Source organism: Propithecus coquereli, unplaced genomic scaffold (genome assembly GCF_000956105.1).
Source record: "Propithecus coquereli isolate 6110/MARCELLA unplaced genomic scaffold, Pcoq_1.0 Scaffold282, whole genome shotgun sequence".
In the NCBI taxonomy this organism is placed as follows: domain Eukaryota; kingdom Metazoa; phylum Chordata; class Mammalia; order Primates; family Indriidae; genus Propithecus; species Propithecus coquereli.
The window spans coordinates 152782-170401 of record NW_012148419.1 but is presented as its reverse complement, the minus strand read 5'-3'; the positions used below and the strand labels follow the sequence as shown (position 1 = coordinate 170401).

The following is a 17620-nucleotide window of genomic DNA, read 5'->3' as shown; positions in this document are numbered from 1 at the left end:
CCATATCAATCTATGCTTAGAGTATTTTTTACTTGGTTGATGGGCTGTCACTTCATTCCGTGTGAACGCATGCAATGTAGACATTATATAGAATGATATTTCATCTTGTTGTTTAACATCACAGTAATTCTCTTTACATGTCTATCCTATTATGTTGTGTGATTCCAAAACCAAAGATAGTATGTATTAAAACTATCTTCCCCTAAGAGTCAGTCTTGTCTATTTTTTATGGTAGAGGTTGACAGAATCAATTGTTTTGTCTATTTTATTACCTTAACACATTTCACCTAATACAAATCAAGGGATATTTATCATCATATTAAAAAAATTTTACTCTGACTTGAAAATTGTACAACTGCCAAAAGAAAATTCAGAACCAAGTAAACGGTGATTAACAATCCCTCTGAAAATCCATGATATCTTTTTTGAAAATTGTCTTATAATGTTTTACAGATAAGATATATTATCCTATAAGTTTAATCAATTTTACTTTCCATTTTCTCTTTATTAAAGGGATAAAGATCAGAACTGCTAGAAAAAAATGTACTTTATTTGCTTCTTTTACTTCTTTCCCATTTACCCCATTTGGTGAAAAGTTTAATCTTTAATTACTTCCAAAGTAACAAATTTAATCTGACAAACTAAGCCAAGGTCACTTAAATTTAAAACAATATTCCACTAACATAATGTTAACATACTTTTCATTGAAAACAACATGTCTCAAATTAATATATTTTTTAATAACCAGTTAGGTTTTTGTGAATAATTAATGAAAAGCAATTTTACAGAGAGTACAAATTGATATTCTAATGGTAAGTATTTCATTGTTACTTGCAACAAAATGTAAGCAATATAGTTTATACAGCATATTCTTTACAATCCTGATTTCTTTGCCATATTTTTAATTCCTATTAAACTGATAAAATATGCACAAAGGGTAAAGTGAAGTAAATTTCTTCAAGTTTATACATTCACAGTCCAATAATTAAACTTGACATTTGTCTACTTTGCAACAATTCAAACTTTGCAATATTGAGTAGAATCTTATATTTCCTTTAGTAAATGTTAACAAAAGGTTTCTGCTGGAATTTTTCTTATTTTAAAGAAAACAAGCAATTTTAGTTTTAGGTTTCAGTAACCCATTTTATGGTCTTGGTGGGATTACTTCTAATAGCTTAAACAGAAATCGGCACAAATGATTATCATGGGCAAATATATTATAAATTTGCATATAAGAATGCTTTATGGCAAAGACCATGTCCTGCTGCATACCACATGGATGAATCTCAAAAACAATATTAGGCAAAAGAAAACAGAAAAGAATCATACCATATGATTACACTTGGATAGATTTTAAAATAGGCAAAATTAAAACAGTGTTTAGGAATGCAAGGTTAGATATAAAAACTATAAATAAAAGCAAAAAAATAATTACCAAAGAAGTTGCAATAGTGGTTATCTTTGAGGGAGGGAGAAGGAACAATGATGGAGGATGGGTGAGGGTCTTGAAATGTCCTGTTTCTTGACTTGGCTGATGAGTACATGAATTTTCTCTATGTAATAAATCGGTGATGCTACAGCTTCATTTTGTTCACTTTTACATATGTACTTTTTTTTACAATTCAAAAAAACGTTATAATATGAGAGTAAGTGGGACGTAGCCTTACACTATTTTCCGAGGGTATAAGTTGGATGTCATGACATTCCTTGTTATTGAAAGTATTTCACACTATAAGGTATTATTCTTTTGTAGTGTTATTTATTCAATTAAGTCTGCTAACAAACCTGAACATGTGTGTATATATGTGTGTGTGTAAGAGAGAAAAAGAGAGAGGGAGGAGGGGAGAAGAAAGTAAGAGAAGAAAGGAGAGGAAGTGGAAGAAGAAAATGAAGAGTTGTGTTGATAGATTGAAGTTTAGTAGTTATATTCTCTGCAAAGTTGTTTTCTCCATATTGCAGTGTTGGCAGCCCAGAATGAGTTCAGAGCTAGGATCAAAGACACCTTTTATTATGATGCTCATGAAGGGGACTTGTGGATTCTCTTACCAATAATGGAATAAACTTCCAGAGCCCTAATTCTCAGGACTCTTGTGATCCATTTGATAGTGGATGCTTCAGCATTTCAGCTCTGCTACAGCTGCAAGGAGATGTATTTTATTTGAGTCTTCTCACTTCACTCTCTCAAAAAAAAAATCAATCTTTTGCCAAGGACTGACATTTTGTTCTGTATATATTTGATTATAGATTTAGGTTGTTAAATATCTACCCAATCCTTACATACTTTTAGGGGCACAATAAAACTATATCAGTTTGAGATATTGTGCATATAGTTCGACCTAAAGCCATGCTGAGAGATTGAAACATCTCTTCATATTTGATATTCTGGATTCAAGCTACTGTATAATGGCGTGCCAATAGAAACTGGCCTATTTTAGAGCTCTAATAAGATTGCCAAATACTTCTTAATCATAAGAGTTATGGTTATGTACTATAATATGTATAATGCTCTGTAATTTAAAATAAAACCCCAAAGCCACAAAAGCTTAATGTTAAATAAAATATGACTGAATATTATTTCTACCTAGCCTATCTATATTTCCTTAGTTGAAGGGAATATAAAGCAGAAAGACATGGCTTTTTATTGAAAAAGAGTTTAGAAAGTAGAGACAACTCTTTTTGATTCAATTCTTTGTAAGTAGAAAGAGGAAAGATAATGTTATACCTGTCAGCAGATGTCTGACACTTGAAGGAGAGTACCATTACAATAGAGGAGCTAACAATGTCTTCAAAGGTCATCATGAAAGTATAAAAATGAAGAACATTTGTCCATTGACTATTTCAGTGACCTCTTTTTGGGCTTTCAGTCTAAAAACTTGGCAGCTCAGACTTTATGCAGCATTTTGAGTACCATATCCCTCTATGATATTCAAGTCAAAAGGTGTTATTATTTGCAAAATGCCATCTTCTTTCAGAAGTTGAACCCATATTAAATGTCAAGAGATTGAAACACTGATTTTTAAGAAGCCAACGTTTAGAAATGATAAATGAAAAGTTGTGTTAAAGGAGAGTCACCAGTGAGAGCTAACCACAATGGTCATAGTATTTACAGAGTTAGAACACTTGAAATAAGCATTTTTTAAAATGAAGAGTTTTCATCCATCCACATAAGATTCTGACATTTAAACTATGTTTCTTCCATTTTGTTCACAGGCTCACCTTGTAGCAGCTTTTGAAAAGAGTTTAGGGAATATGACTGGCCGATTGCAAAGTCTAACCATGACAGCAGAACAAAAGGTATGTTCAGAAACTGTTATGGGAGCTTGAAAGAAGACAGCAAGTTGCATAGGATGCTTAAATAATACCTGCAGCTCCTTAGAGATAATACTATGGAGCACCCACTCTATGCTAAATTAGAACAATGATAAGGTATCTTTACTTTTCCAACTTTAAAGACTTGTAATCAAATTAATCCATATTGGAACACACACACAAACACACACAAAGTTCTCTCTAGGCAGCCTGTTCTTTTACTTCTGACTGGAACTATTAAAATATCAAATGTTAATGAAGAGAAACAGTCATATAAGAGTTAGAATATTCTAGTAGCAAATTGTTATGCAGTTGAGAAGAATCGCAGTGAAAACAGTGAAATCGCAGTGCAAATTGTTATGCAGTTGAGAAGAACTCTTGTGAAAACAAGAGTTTTCACAAATACATGGTCACTAAATCTACTTATAGACCATGGCTGTAGGCTGAGATATGCAGGAAAGATGCCTGAAACAGATGTTAGGACTCTACAAAGTAAGGGACTTCAGGTTATATCATCTAGGGAACAAGGGACAGTCCTGTATAATTTTGAATAGCAAGAACTGGTCGGGCATCTGAAGATGCTTCCTTTGAAGTAAAGTAATTTAAATTATATCAAAAGCTTTAAGATGAACCTGAAGATGAAGAATCTTATCATGTGGCGTGGAAGAATAAATACTAAAAAGAAAGGAACATAGAATTTAGTTCACAAAGGCAGATGTATTAAAAAGGTCCATACTGACTAGAGAGAGTCGGGTCACTTTCCCTGTAATAACAATGTAACTTACTTTTCTGCTGTTAGTCCAGTGGCCTTAACTTCTTTAGTTGGGTATCAGAGTCAGGTGAAGCCTCTGAAGTTGTAGAGAAAATTTTTGTAAAATATGTGTATGTATAAAATATGGTCAGTTGTCCACAGTTTTCATCTAATTCTCAAACAGATCATCATCTAAAAAGTTCTGGATATTTTCAGTATCTATTCCTATATCTATCCACAAGGATGGCTTCAATTTTGTCTTTTGATTCTATAAAGTATGTCATTAGCTTTACAAAATTAGCATGTATTACCAAATTTTGTCAGTTTACAAATTTTTTTTAAACTAAATGAACAATCCATAATGAAATCAAAAGAGAAAATCTATTATTCCTATAATTGCCTAGTATAACTAGCAAACTGTATTCTATGTATTCTGATTTATTCTTCTATTTCATAGATTTCTCATGCCCTTGAAAGAGAACACTATCCTTTCCTGTTAAACCTGTTCTAGGATAGTCAATAAACTCCTTTGAGCTCACAAATTTTCTTCTCTTTCCTTTCTTCTTCTTTTCTGTTTCTTTCTTCCTTTTTTTTTTTTTTTTAGTAGTTTGCCATTTCTCTGTGTAATGTTAAGAACCCAGTGAATAAAAACATTGGAGCCCAGTAATATTAAGTGTGAATCCTAGTTGTGTCTGTTAAGAACTTTGTAATCTTGAGCAATCTTTTCTGAACCTCAAATCCATCATTTTAAAAGAGGGGATGATAATAACTGCCTTGTAGGATCACGGTGAGGAGTAAGAAAGAAACTATAATTATGTCACATGCATATGAAGTGGGCAATAAAGAAAATGTTACCTTCCTTTGTATTTCTCTCTTTTTCCCTTCAAAATTATAAGATGAACCAAACTCATTATTGGACATATACCAAGCATATTTCTGGAAATGAGGGATAGTATTTAAGTCTCAATATCTTTAAAAAGTCAAAATTAATAGAATTTTTTACCCCCCATATTTCCTTCAACTCCTTTATATTTATAAATAAATTTTTCTCATAGAAGCTCAAAAAATATACAGATATGTTAATTTACAATGCCTATGATTAATTCCTGAATATCTAAAAACACATCTCTCTAATATAAGGAATTTTATAATTATGTGCATTATCCTTAAAATAACATTGCCAAAACTAATTTCCTCAAAAGATATCATAATGTCTGAAACTGCCCTTATCATTTTTTAACTTAAAATCACTTCTTTTCTAATTGCAAACTATACTCACACAACAATGCTGGTAACTCGTTTATTTATTAATAGAGATTATAATTTTCTTATTTCCAAAGTTGTTTTGAGAAGCCTATACAATTAATTACAATATCATATGGCATAATGCAGTGACAGAATCTAATGGAAAACAGTAGAAGAATGTATATGATAATATACCTGAGCCTAGACGATTGCTACTGGAAAACACTAAACTAAATTGAATGTCAAGGAAGCTAAGGCACAAAGGGAGATTGCTTGGTATGTTTCAATTCTCATTTTCTGACCAGAAGAGCATAATTTAGATTGAAGAGACAAACTCTTTGGCACTGAATTGAAGGACGAATTTATTGCAAAGGTTTTTAAATTGGGGTCATGGAATAACAAAAGACAAAATCGCTGTTCAAATAGACATTTCTCTAAAAGCTGAGGGCATAACACTTAATCATATTTCAGTAAAGGCACTTCTTCAGGGAGCTGAGATAAAAGGGTATATTGCTCTCTGGTGATCCAACAATCCTGGGGAAAAGCTTGGGAAATACAGAGCACAGATTTTTAAACTGTGTTCCTAGAGTTCCAAGGTTCATTTGTCCATTTAGTCACTCATCAAGTTTATATTGAATTTCTACTGTTCTGAAAAGAAACAGCATATATAAGATACATACAGAATGACAGATATAGGTCTACATAGAGATATAGATATATACTAGAATATAAACTCTAAAAATGTATTATACATATATAATATTCCTCATAGAGTTTATGTTTCTCAGATATATGTGTATATTTATCATTGGGCTTATATTTTAGTAGGTGGCAGATGATAAAAAAGTAAAATTAAAACATATAGGATTTCAGGTAATGATAAGCACCATTGAGAAAAGTAAAGCTGAAAATGAGGCTATTGGGAAGCTGGATGAGAAGCTAACACATGAAGAAACAAAGGCCAAGGTGGTTACATGTTTTTGATTCCATACTTAAGAAATAGATAAACTAAGACATTTGAAATCCTAGTCTTCTGGCTTCACAGTGTGATTTTCAGCAATCACATGGCATTAATAGCCTGAATCTATTAATACATCAAAATTTTAGTTTGATTTATAGACCAAAATCCCTTTCTTGAATAGGGAGGGATTCATTTCTAACAGTTTTCCCCTTTCCAGATGCCAAGTCACACTGATTTTCTTGCCAAATTTGTGAGCCAGAACACTACTTTTATATATTCATAGCCTGGTAAGAAAGAAAAGACATGTATGAATAACTCAGAAGGCAGAAAATTATCATGCCATTAGAAATATAACAGTACAATGTCCTGTGGCTTCTTAAAGAGGACCATAGCACCTTCATGCTGGTTACAGAATGTAGGTGGCACAGAAGAGACTTTGGGAGGATGAAGAGGATGAGTCAGGGAAAATGCACAAATGTATGTCATAGAGCAGCCGTCTCCAACCTTTTTGGTGCCAGGGACCAGTTTCATGGAAGACAATTTTTCCACGGACTGGGATGGGGGAATAATTTTAGGATGATTCAAGCATATTACATTTATTGTGTACTTTATTTCTATTATTATTACATTGTAATATATAATGAAATAATTATACGGCTCACCATAATGCAGAATCAGTGGGATCCCTGAGCTTGTTTGCCTGCAAATAGACGATCCCATCTGGGTGTGGTGGGAGACAGTGATGGTAAATACAGATGAAGCCTGCTGCCCACCTCCTGCTGTGCAGCCTGGTTCCTAACAGGCCTATGGCCTCAGGGTTGGGGACTGCAGTCATAGAGGAAGGAACAGCATGCATGAGCATGATCAGCAAGGAAGAAATTATGGACAATATTAAGGTAAAATAGAGATTTTTGTGGGAAACATGAAACTAAGGCTAGAAATATGTCTAAGGAATCTGGTCTTTGAAAATGAGGAACTATTTAAAGGTTTTTGACATTGAACTAACAGGGTGGTTAATGAAGATCAACTTAGCAGCATTTTTCAATAGTTTAACAGCATTCGCAATAGCTTCTGGAAGATGGCACGTTATATAATAGTGAATCTGTACATAGGTAAAAGTTAAGAGAATTGTCAATATGCTGGCTGGAGGGTGGAATTATCTGTAGACATTACCCTATATCTAACCTAAGACTCAAGAGATTATGATATTGACATAATTTGATCAAGAGTTTTACCCTGATTTCAGATCTGTGTACCTTCAGCAGGACTTCACTAGGATTCCATGAAAAAATTAAGACCTAAGGCCCTGAGGCATCCATTATATGTGATGAAATAATTTCTTTTCTCACCATCTAAAATGGTACTAGCTATGTGCCACCATCGTCAGAACTGAGCAAATAGGCTGGGTGTGGTGGCTCACGCCTGTAATCCTAGCACTTTGGGAGGCAGAGGTGGGAGGATTGCTTGAGACTAGGAGTTCGAGACAGCCTGAGCAAAAGCGAGAACCCCATCTCTACAAAAATAGAAAAATTAGCCAGGTATGTTGGCTAAAAATTAGCCATCGTACATGTCTGTGGTCCCAACTACTCAGGAGGCTGAGGCAGGAGGATCACTTGAGCCTAGGAATTGGAGGTTGCAGTGAGGTGTGAAGATGCCACTGTACTCTAGCTGGGGTGACAGAGCAAGATTCTGTCTCAAAAAAAAATTGAGAAAATAGTCACTCAAATCATTGTGTAGGGCTTAATTTTCTCATAGAATGCTAGTTGAAAAGGGCTGTGATACAAATCATGAAAATGGCAGGAATTCTGAAAATCTATATTTTTTATAAGTGAGATTTTTACAGAACTACTGTTAAATTTTTGTGTTCAAATTTACTAAAGCTCACTGAAAAATATTTAGGAATTTAAAATTCAGAAGACTTTCAAATTAGTTCTCTGTAACTATCATACCAGGGCAATTAGAACATATATTAAGGTATGGTAGGTTAGTCTTGTTAGAAGGTCAGAACTGGACAGAGGACTATCTCCTCGTATGAGTGATGAAGCTCAGATACTGCCTTTATGCTAATTATAAAGCCTTTTGCTCATTCTTACCTCTGTGAAACTACTTTTTTGGGTGACTAGCTGAACAAGAATTTAAACCTTGAAAATGAGGAAATTTGAAAAGTCTTTGAAAATATGTAACGTAGGAGCTAAAAATTAAGTTACCACACGTCTTTACACTAACTCTTCCCAGTTTATATTATACTTGTCATTTGGAAGTGTTTTTAAATATATATTGCTAGAGTCAGATGATAACTCTATTAGTCTTTTAGGGCATAGAATAATGTGAATGCATAATTTTCAAATTACTTACACTACTGGGATGTGGTGAATTTAATTCAGGTGATGCAGTAGAGATGCCAGGTTCTTTCAGAAGAAACATTAGCAAGATTTCAAATACAAAGGAAGGGGGAGGGGAGTGGGATTTGTTCCCGGAAACTATAGCTGGTTTTTGTGAGATTAACTGAATGTCAGTGTGAGAAAGCACAAGATAGATTAGTGGAAAATTTTAAGAGCCTTGCCTAGGAGGTAAAGTTGGTTGATGAGATTTGTTGCCAAGCTTGTAAGGTTCTCAGTAAGGCCTGTATTAGTAAGTAATTTGGAAAGAGGTCAGATATAGTTAGGAGATTAGGTTGGAAAGAATACCAGACAAGGCTTGTATTATGACACAATATTTGATCATTTTTTTAAAGCATTTCAAGTCTGACTTTGTTAACTTCTTTTAGACTCAGAGACATGCACAAAACTGTTAAAAGAGATGTTGACCCCATCCAGCTTCTTTTACATGAGAAACTTTGATGGAAAACTAGAACCTTCTGGTTGGTGGGTATTGGGGGCATCATTATCTTGAATGGTTCATTGGAGAGACGTGAAGTTGTACTTTGGTTCTCAGGTTTTAAATTACCACTTTTGAAAAGTATGAAGTATCAACAAAATATGACCTGATCCTTTTATTCCCAAAATGATTTGCAGAATTATTCTAGCCCTAATCTTCTCTTTGGTATTAAGGAGGAGAGTAGGAAACTGGAAGCTACTGACTTGGAGAAGTTGACTTTCAATCCATATTTTGATGTCATGTACATGTTTCAGGTTTTGTCTGGAGGTTTAATAGGATTCTCAAACTTCGGTATCTCCTATTGGTTACCTTCAAAATAAAGAGAGTATATGAAAATATTTCAGATTATCTAATGATTTTGTAGTCAGCCATCTCTGGCACTCATATCTAATCCTATTCCTGATCCAGACTCCCCACTATGGACACAAAAGAAGGAATTCTTAGTTGTGCCTTGAGGCAACATTGCAATTTCCATGCATTATTAGAAATAAATGTGAACAACTAACTATAGTTATGAGGGGAGAAAGGAAGACTAGAAACAAATTATTGAGAAACAATTTCTATGTCTCAGTTGAACATTCATTTTAAAATGCTTTATATCTATAATACTCTTCAGAAAGAGAAAAAGAAAAACCTGACTTTATTGCTATCCAAAGTAGATGATTCTACTGATTTAACCATATTGAGACTTCTGGTTATAAAAAAATAATAAGATTTTTGATGTTTTATATGGCACCCCACTCACTAAGTGATCAAACACCCTCTTGCACCCTATGTATGCAATAAAGGTGAACTTTTATATTATTCTTTCAAAGGGAGAAACATCTGTTTAACACAGACAAAAACATTTCAACAAAACCATTACAATATTTACTGATATCATAAAACAACAAATAAATAAGCTAAATGCACTAAATAGTCTGGAAACACAAAAAAGGCACCTTTTCATTTTTTCGAACAGAAAAACAGAGTTACGAAGGTATGGAAACATTTCGCCATGGCCTTTATGGGTGAGGAAAAATATTTAAAGCAAAGGGAAAAATTATATGGAAAGGCTCAGAGTGACAAGGTCAGAGCAGATCTCAACTGAAATAAGAAAGGAGGAAGGAATTTTGGCAAATATGGAAAGATACCTAGTGCAAGTTTGAAGAGATTATGTCAATGTCGATTTTAGCTATCTTTTTAACTGAAGACTATGGACTCTTTTATAGGTTTTTGCTTATACTACTAATATGAATTTGACTGAACTTATTTTTTCATAAATGTGACTTTCCAAAGTTATATAGTAAATGTATTTCTTATCTAGTTATTCTTCCTTTGGGTTTCTTCTGCCACACTGAATAACAACCAACCTGCTGATATCCGTTGTTTCTAAAAAGATACTTAATTGTAGTAAGTAATCATTCTTCTATGTCATGTTAAACACAATATTCTGAAAAAGCAACATTCCCTGAACATTCCACTTTTAATCTTTTTAAAAACATTTTTTAGAAGAGATTTCTCTAGAAAAGATTAAAGTTTGACACTGAAATCAGCTTGAACTCAAACTAAGCTCAATTTTTAGACATTTGTGTGAGATCTTCTCATTTCTATTTTTCTCCTTTAAAGCTACAGCCAAATGTTGTAGCGATTTTTAATCCATAGCCCAAGCATTTTATTTTAAATTCAAAGATGAAAATATGATTTTAATCAAAATTTAATGTGCATCCTAGTGTTTATGTCGTAGAATTAATATTTAAGTTATGTTATTCCATTAAGTGTGTACCATATGTGTCCTTTTTGAATAAATTTATTGTAAAAACAGAATGAATTTCTGGAAAATATTTTATATCTTTGGAAATAGAAACTATATTAAGTTTTGGTAAACTTATCTATTGCTAGTTGGGTAATGGACAGAATATAGAAATTGGAGAGATGAGAAATGATGATGAGTTGGATCTGACTTCTGCATTGTGACCTTGGAAATTTTGCACAAATATTATATTTTACATATATAATAAATAATGCGTGGGGCTTACAGTCGAGTATTTGAAGACTCATCTATAAATCTAGGAGGTTGCCATTGATTTTTCGTTATGAGATTCTTTGACTTACAAGTTACTAAAAGTCTATAAGAAGGTTTGTTTGTTTAAAATCTAACTATTCTCTATCAGGAATATGTCAGATAGCCAACGAAAATAGATATAGGAGGTGCCAAGTATCTATTCCAAACTTGGATATCATTTCAATTAGCATTGTCTATCTTTTTTTAAGTGCCTAGGTTTAGAATAGTCACTGAACATTCCCATGTATGAAGCAATTTTCCGGAAAGGTGGTTGTCAGTAAGGTTTACCCTTTTTTCATTTATTCTGGGAGACATTGAATAAAGATAAATTATTTACTATGGGATGAAGAACCGAAGCATGATTTTTTGGCTTTCTGCCAAAGATGCTAGAGAAAATGAATGACAAATACATTACCAAGAAATTCTTTCTCTAAGAGGCTGACAAAGATCTAGTTTTTAGGATTGTATTACCACCAAGAAGGATACCTCTTGTTACTGAGCTTCTAATAGAGATATTATCTGTGCTGAAACAGCCTTCGGTTCTTTGTCTTTCTTTCTTTCTTTTTTTGTTATTTTATCATCCTCATAAGTCATTTTTGGTAAAACAATTCACTTAACAAATAACTATGAAAAACCAAATTTACATAATTATTTTTATTGGTATATGTCTTAAAATTACTCTAAATTAAATAAGAAAATATATGTTTTATAAAAATATGACTTATAAGCTGTTTTTCTGGGGTAATTTAACCATTATTTAAGGACTGTGTATTATATATATTTCTATTCACATATTTTTGTTCCTGTGTTGCTTTGGCTTGGTGAAACTGGGTCTCCATACTAGAATTTTATTAAATGAAAAGTATCAGAATCTAAGATGATCTTGATAAGCTAGCAGAATTTAATAAGATAACATTTAATAAAAGTGAATTAGAGGTAAGTTCCAGGTTCCACACTTGAATACAAAGAATCAATTATCCAGGTGCAAAATACTTCAGACAAAATCTAAAATCACTTGACAAAAACTCAGGGCTTCCAGCTGGCAATAAACACAACGCAGTGCAACAGTGCAACACTGACATCTAAATATCTAATATAATCATAGGTAATATTAATAAATGTGTTATCTAAATTGGGTGATGTGATATCCTGCTTTACTTTGTACTGGTCAGCTTTGGGTGCCTCCCTTTGAAAGGAATGAAGACTATTCAGATCGCTTTTATAAGACAAAAATCAAGGGAAAAAATTCTTTCTTACACAGAAAGAAATTGTTAGGTACAACTTGACAAGGTCAGCCAAGCATCCAAATCTTCCAGGAGGATGGTACTACATGAAATCAAACCTATTTGATAGCCAGCTATAAACAAGTACATCTTATTGTTCTCTCTAAGTATTAAAACTTCCAAACTCTGTTTATTCCACAGGAGTCTGAACTTATAGAACTAAGGGAAACCATTGAAATGCTGAAAGCCCAAAACTCTGCTGCACAGGCCGCTATTCAGGGAGCACTGAATGGTCCAGACCACCCTCCCAAAGGTATATTTAGAAATATTTCCATATTCATCCAATATAATAGGCATCTATTTTATTTTTTAATTAGACTAAAGTTGTATTTACTCAGTGGCCCTAGCTTTTATAATGAGTAAGATGATATTAATGTGGTCAGAATTCAAAAACAGTGGTTTTCATTATCAAATAATGTTTAAATTGGTCTTAAGGAATTTGCTTCTGTAGTTGTACACACATTTCTCTCCACTCAATTTAGTGAAAATGGGGATGGGGTGGTTGGTTAATACATGCATATCTAACTTGAAGCAAAATAAACCCAGTATAAGTATGATAACTCAGATTTGTATATAAAAATAAGATCATCAATACAGTGATACAACAGCAAGTTAATGAGCTTTGGGAGCAACTTCAGGGTGGGGGGTGAAAAAAAGGTACATTCCCTGTAGACAATTTTAAGACAGTAAGCAAACAGACTAAAAGTTGTTCTGTTTTTGATTATTGCCATGCTCTCGCAGTTCTAAACAATGGAAATAATTTTTCTCTGCCACCACCTCCACCCCTGGGCTCACTGCTGAAGAAATACTTATTATTAATGTCGTGTCATTTTTTTTCTCTTTACGTAGGTTCTATTTATTCATGTCTTGACTCTCTTCAATACATTCAGTATGCTCAACTTTTTCCCAACTTAAAAATCTTTTTTCTAAATCTCAGTGCACTATTATCTCTCTTCCCATTTCCAGATAAATTCTGGGGAAAATTTTAAGAACTCTTTCAATATCTCCAACCACCAGTCACCCTTTACCCACTGGAGTGGCTCTTCCCACCACTCCATTGAAACGATTCTCTCCAGGATCCACAGTGACTTACATGTCACTAAATCTAGTAAAACATTTAAAATTCTTATTGCATTAGACATGGAAACAGCATTTGATACTGATGTCCATTCTCCCCTCCTGGAAACATTCGTTTTTTTCTAATGTTCATGATATCACACATTCTTGGTTTTCCTTTTGCTCCTTTGAAATCTCTTTTTAAGTTTCTTTTGTAAGTTCATGCCTATGTCTCTATTTGTTAATTGTTGATAACCTAAGCTCTCTTGCATATGATTCTGTACATAACTCCTCCTCTTCTGATTCAATAAATCACCGACATCTATTAATTCTCCACCTTTAATATCTCTTGGATCTCTTCACCTTCTTTGATCCTACTATCACCATCCATCATCTCTCCTATGTACTGTGACCATGAACGCCTAAATAGCCTTCCTATTAAAATCTTACCCTACATGACATCATTCCTCACACTGAAGCCAGAGCAGTCATCTAAAAACATATTATCTACAGGTATCCCATTGCCTTTAGGATGAAATAAAAACTCCTTAATATGACATAATCTCTCTTTACAGCTTCATTCATTCAACAAATATTCAGTTACCAGTTCTGTGCCAGATGTTGTGCTAGATCTTATCTCTTGTTCTTTTGTTGCATTGTATATTACATGTTTCAACTATCCTAAATTTCTTTCAATTCTTCGTAAGTTCTTTATACATTCTATTTATTCCACTCGTAACATTCTACTCTGGTCAGCATAAAAACTTTCTGAGACACTGTAGGAGTTAGGCTACATATGCCTCCTTGACCCCTAAACTGGATGACGTCACCTGTAGTATGTTTCTGGAAATAGCTGTACTTCCCTTATTAAAATTTACATCACACTATGATGCCTTTATTTAACATATGTCCTTCCTGATTCATGATAGATGGATTTGTTTCTTTATCCTAGTGCCCAAAGTGATGCCTTGAACACAAAAGGAACTTACTTAAATTTTATAGAAAAGAATAATATAATTTTTAAAATGTCCTTAAGTTTAAACTTTAGGAAAACAATTATATAAAGTGAGACATACTTAAATTGAAGGACAAACTAGTTCTCTAGGGGCTACTTCTGCTAAGAATTTAGCAGCTTTCCATGTGGGGGCGATGATTTATGTGCTGCATGGAAAATTACTGCATATTTAAAGCTTATCTTAGAGCTATAATAAAGCTGCTTATGTTCTAAATCTTCATGTTGTAAATAGGTCCAGAAGGGATTTAAAAAGGCTTAATCCTCACTTTAACAAAGCACAAGTCACCGAAGTGAAACTTTCTGAAAGAATTCTTTTTATCTTTGGCAACAGGTAGCTTAATATCTACTGGAATTGAAAAATAGGAATTCCTTTGCTCATAAATGTAGGGGAGACGATGCCAAAGATGAACAAAATAACAGTTAATATCTAAATTGATCAATAAATATTAAAAATAATTTGCTAGATTTTCAAACTGTCAAAAACAACTAGTTATAAAGGGTTGAATATATATAATATGTACAGGGTAGTTAGATTGTATTTTTGTAATATTAAAACTAAATATTAATTCAGTGAACACAAAGTGATTCTTATCACATTGACCATTGACATTATATGTAGAAAATAGTCAGTTAGACTAATTATGTATCTTTCCATGGGTTATTAAGGTGACTGTATGACCTATAAATTTATATTCTGAAATCATATTGAAATTCAGTTTTAGAGACCTTTAAAATATTTATGTCATGTGTATTTTTAACATATGATCTTAAAAGATATATTTAGAATGAAGTAACACTTTATTATAGACAGGTCAAACTATGGCAAAATCACATCCAATTTATTAAAGTACCTTTCTATATTCCCTAAATTTATATATCATGTTTATTAACAATATCTGATAATTATAGTCTATAATAAATTTATTTATTTGTTTACAAACATATTTAAGCACCTGCTGTTAGTACTAGGCACTCTATTAGATCTTGAAATACAAAGATAAAAAACAATGACCCTGTACTCAAGGGGCTCACAATCCACTGCAATGAAAGGTTTTTTATATATAGATATATAACAATTATAAGAAGCATAATTTTATAAGGCTGAATTTTAAGGTAATGGAATATTTTACTTTTATTTTTCAAAATGTACTTCTGCTTTTTAAGTCACTACTTCTGTGTACATGTGGGATAGATTTTCCTTACGTTATACCAAGTACAGTTGGATAACACGTATTAAATCGCTGTCAACAGTGAATATTTTTTAGGAATAATGGTAGACGAACATAATTGTGTCAAACAAATAATTAGAATAGATTCATTCAACAACTACATATTGGTTGCCTACCACATGCCATTCTCTGTACAAGGTCCTGGATATATAATGGTAAACAAAATTGAAGTGGTCTTTGTCTTCCATCAAACATTTAGTCTAGTGGGAGAACAGAAAATATATAATTGTTTGTGATCATTGGTGTAGCTGAGCATGCATGCCAAAATAATTATAAGTTCTAAGATGGATAAATAGGTACCATAGAGAAGGAGGGTATGAAGGAAGCTACTAGAGGTTGCATAGTCAGGAAAGGCTTTTCCAAAATAGCAATATTTAAGGGGCTGTCCAAGGAATAATTATCAAATCATATTATAAATATGGAAGGGGGGCATTCCAAGAGGGCCTTCAGACAGAAAAGAGATTAGTGCCTTTATGGAACTGTTACAAGAAAGGTAATTAGCAAAGGTGAAATAAGTGCAACAGGTTGGAAAGATAAGAACAGATGAGACATTGAGGATGGTTGGCCACATTTAAGAGTTAGAGTTTTTTCTCTTCTTATTAAAGTAAGAATCTATTGAATAGTCTTAAGCAAGGGAATGATGATGAAGTTTTTCTTTTAAAAAGGTTTCTCTAGCTGTTGCTTGTAGAATGGTTTGAAGGTGAATAAGTTGGATAGCTCTTTTTGCTGTAGAGTTGATGTTGGTAGCTTGAACTGGGGCAGTGGTAGTACAGAGGGTGGAAAGTGGAAAATGAATAAGTGAACAAACACATAACTGAAATTTTCACTTTTAAAATAGGCTTCTCCATTTAGTCAGATTGCTGATATTCATTTGGTTAGCCATTCTTCACTGATCTCCGTGATGCCTCATGCAATGGATTAAATACTCATAAGCACTAAAAAGGAATTGTTAGAGAAAAGTAAAATGCATTTCCTTCATTCCGTGATATTATTGAAATTATGCCTTTGTTAATCTTTATTGATAAATGCAGTCATAATTGAAGGTAACTAATACCTCCAAGGACTACTTTTGACCTATGAATATAAAAATTTACCTATCTTTTTAAAAATCTGGTATTAAATAAGTTACATATAATTTATTAACTCTGGATATAATAAAATTTCTGGAATACTTCAATACTTTATGCTTTTGCTCTATTTGTGAAAGTTAATTACTAGGAAAAAGTTTGCAAATACCACACATCTTGTTCAAAAAAGCTAACAGCCAATTGCAGCAGAAATTTAAAAACATAAATACCTGCACATATTCTTTCATTGTTTATTTATATGATTACCTATTAGTTGATTAAGAGATACTAGATTGCTTTAATGTTGAATTAAAACCACACAAATAAATACTTTGATTTAGGTTTTGAGGTTGGTAATGTCTTTGACATGCAAAAACAGTAAATATTTCCATTAGTATTTTTTAAAATAATTTTAAAAGACCAAACTATAGGGATTCTGAAAAATAACTCTATATTTTTCCTCCTATAAAATTTGCCAGCATGATTATATTAATACAAAAATTAAAGTACTTATTGATATGTATATATATGAATGTGTGTTTATATATATGTATATATGTGTATGTATATACATTTTTTACATATCCACACATATACTCATTTATTATATGTTTTGAAAGTAACCAGTTACAGTTTCCTTGCCATAGGTCATTTTTACTATTCAATAAAAGCAGTCAAGTGGAAAGGCTTGATTTTATACTGTTATTTTTATGGAAACTTTGTGAAAGCTTTATAGTAATTTTTGACATCTTACAAGTTCCATTGAAATTTTTTGCTTGGTTA

The 17620-nt window shown here is 32.6% G+C and overlaps 1 protein-coding gene across 1 annotated transcript in view; it reads left to right on the top strand.

Moving 5' to 3' along the window:
- NAV3 (neuron navigator 3) overlaps positions 1–17620 on the top strand; it is a 401664-nt gene that overhangs the window by 323524 nt on the left and 60520 nt on the right. The window contains exons 23-25 of the mRNA XM_012648357.1: positions 3211–3294; positions 12612–12723; positions 17179–17186. Of these exons, the coding sequence (XP_012503811.1) occupies positions 3211–3294; positions 12612–12723; positions 17179–17186 (204 nt within the window). The remainder of the gene's footprint in view (positions 1–3210; positions 3295–12611; positions 12724–17178; positions 17187–17620) is intronic.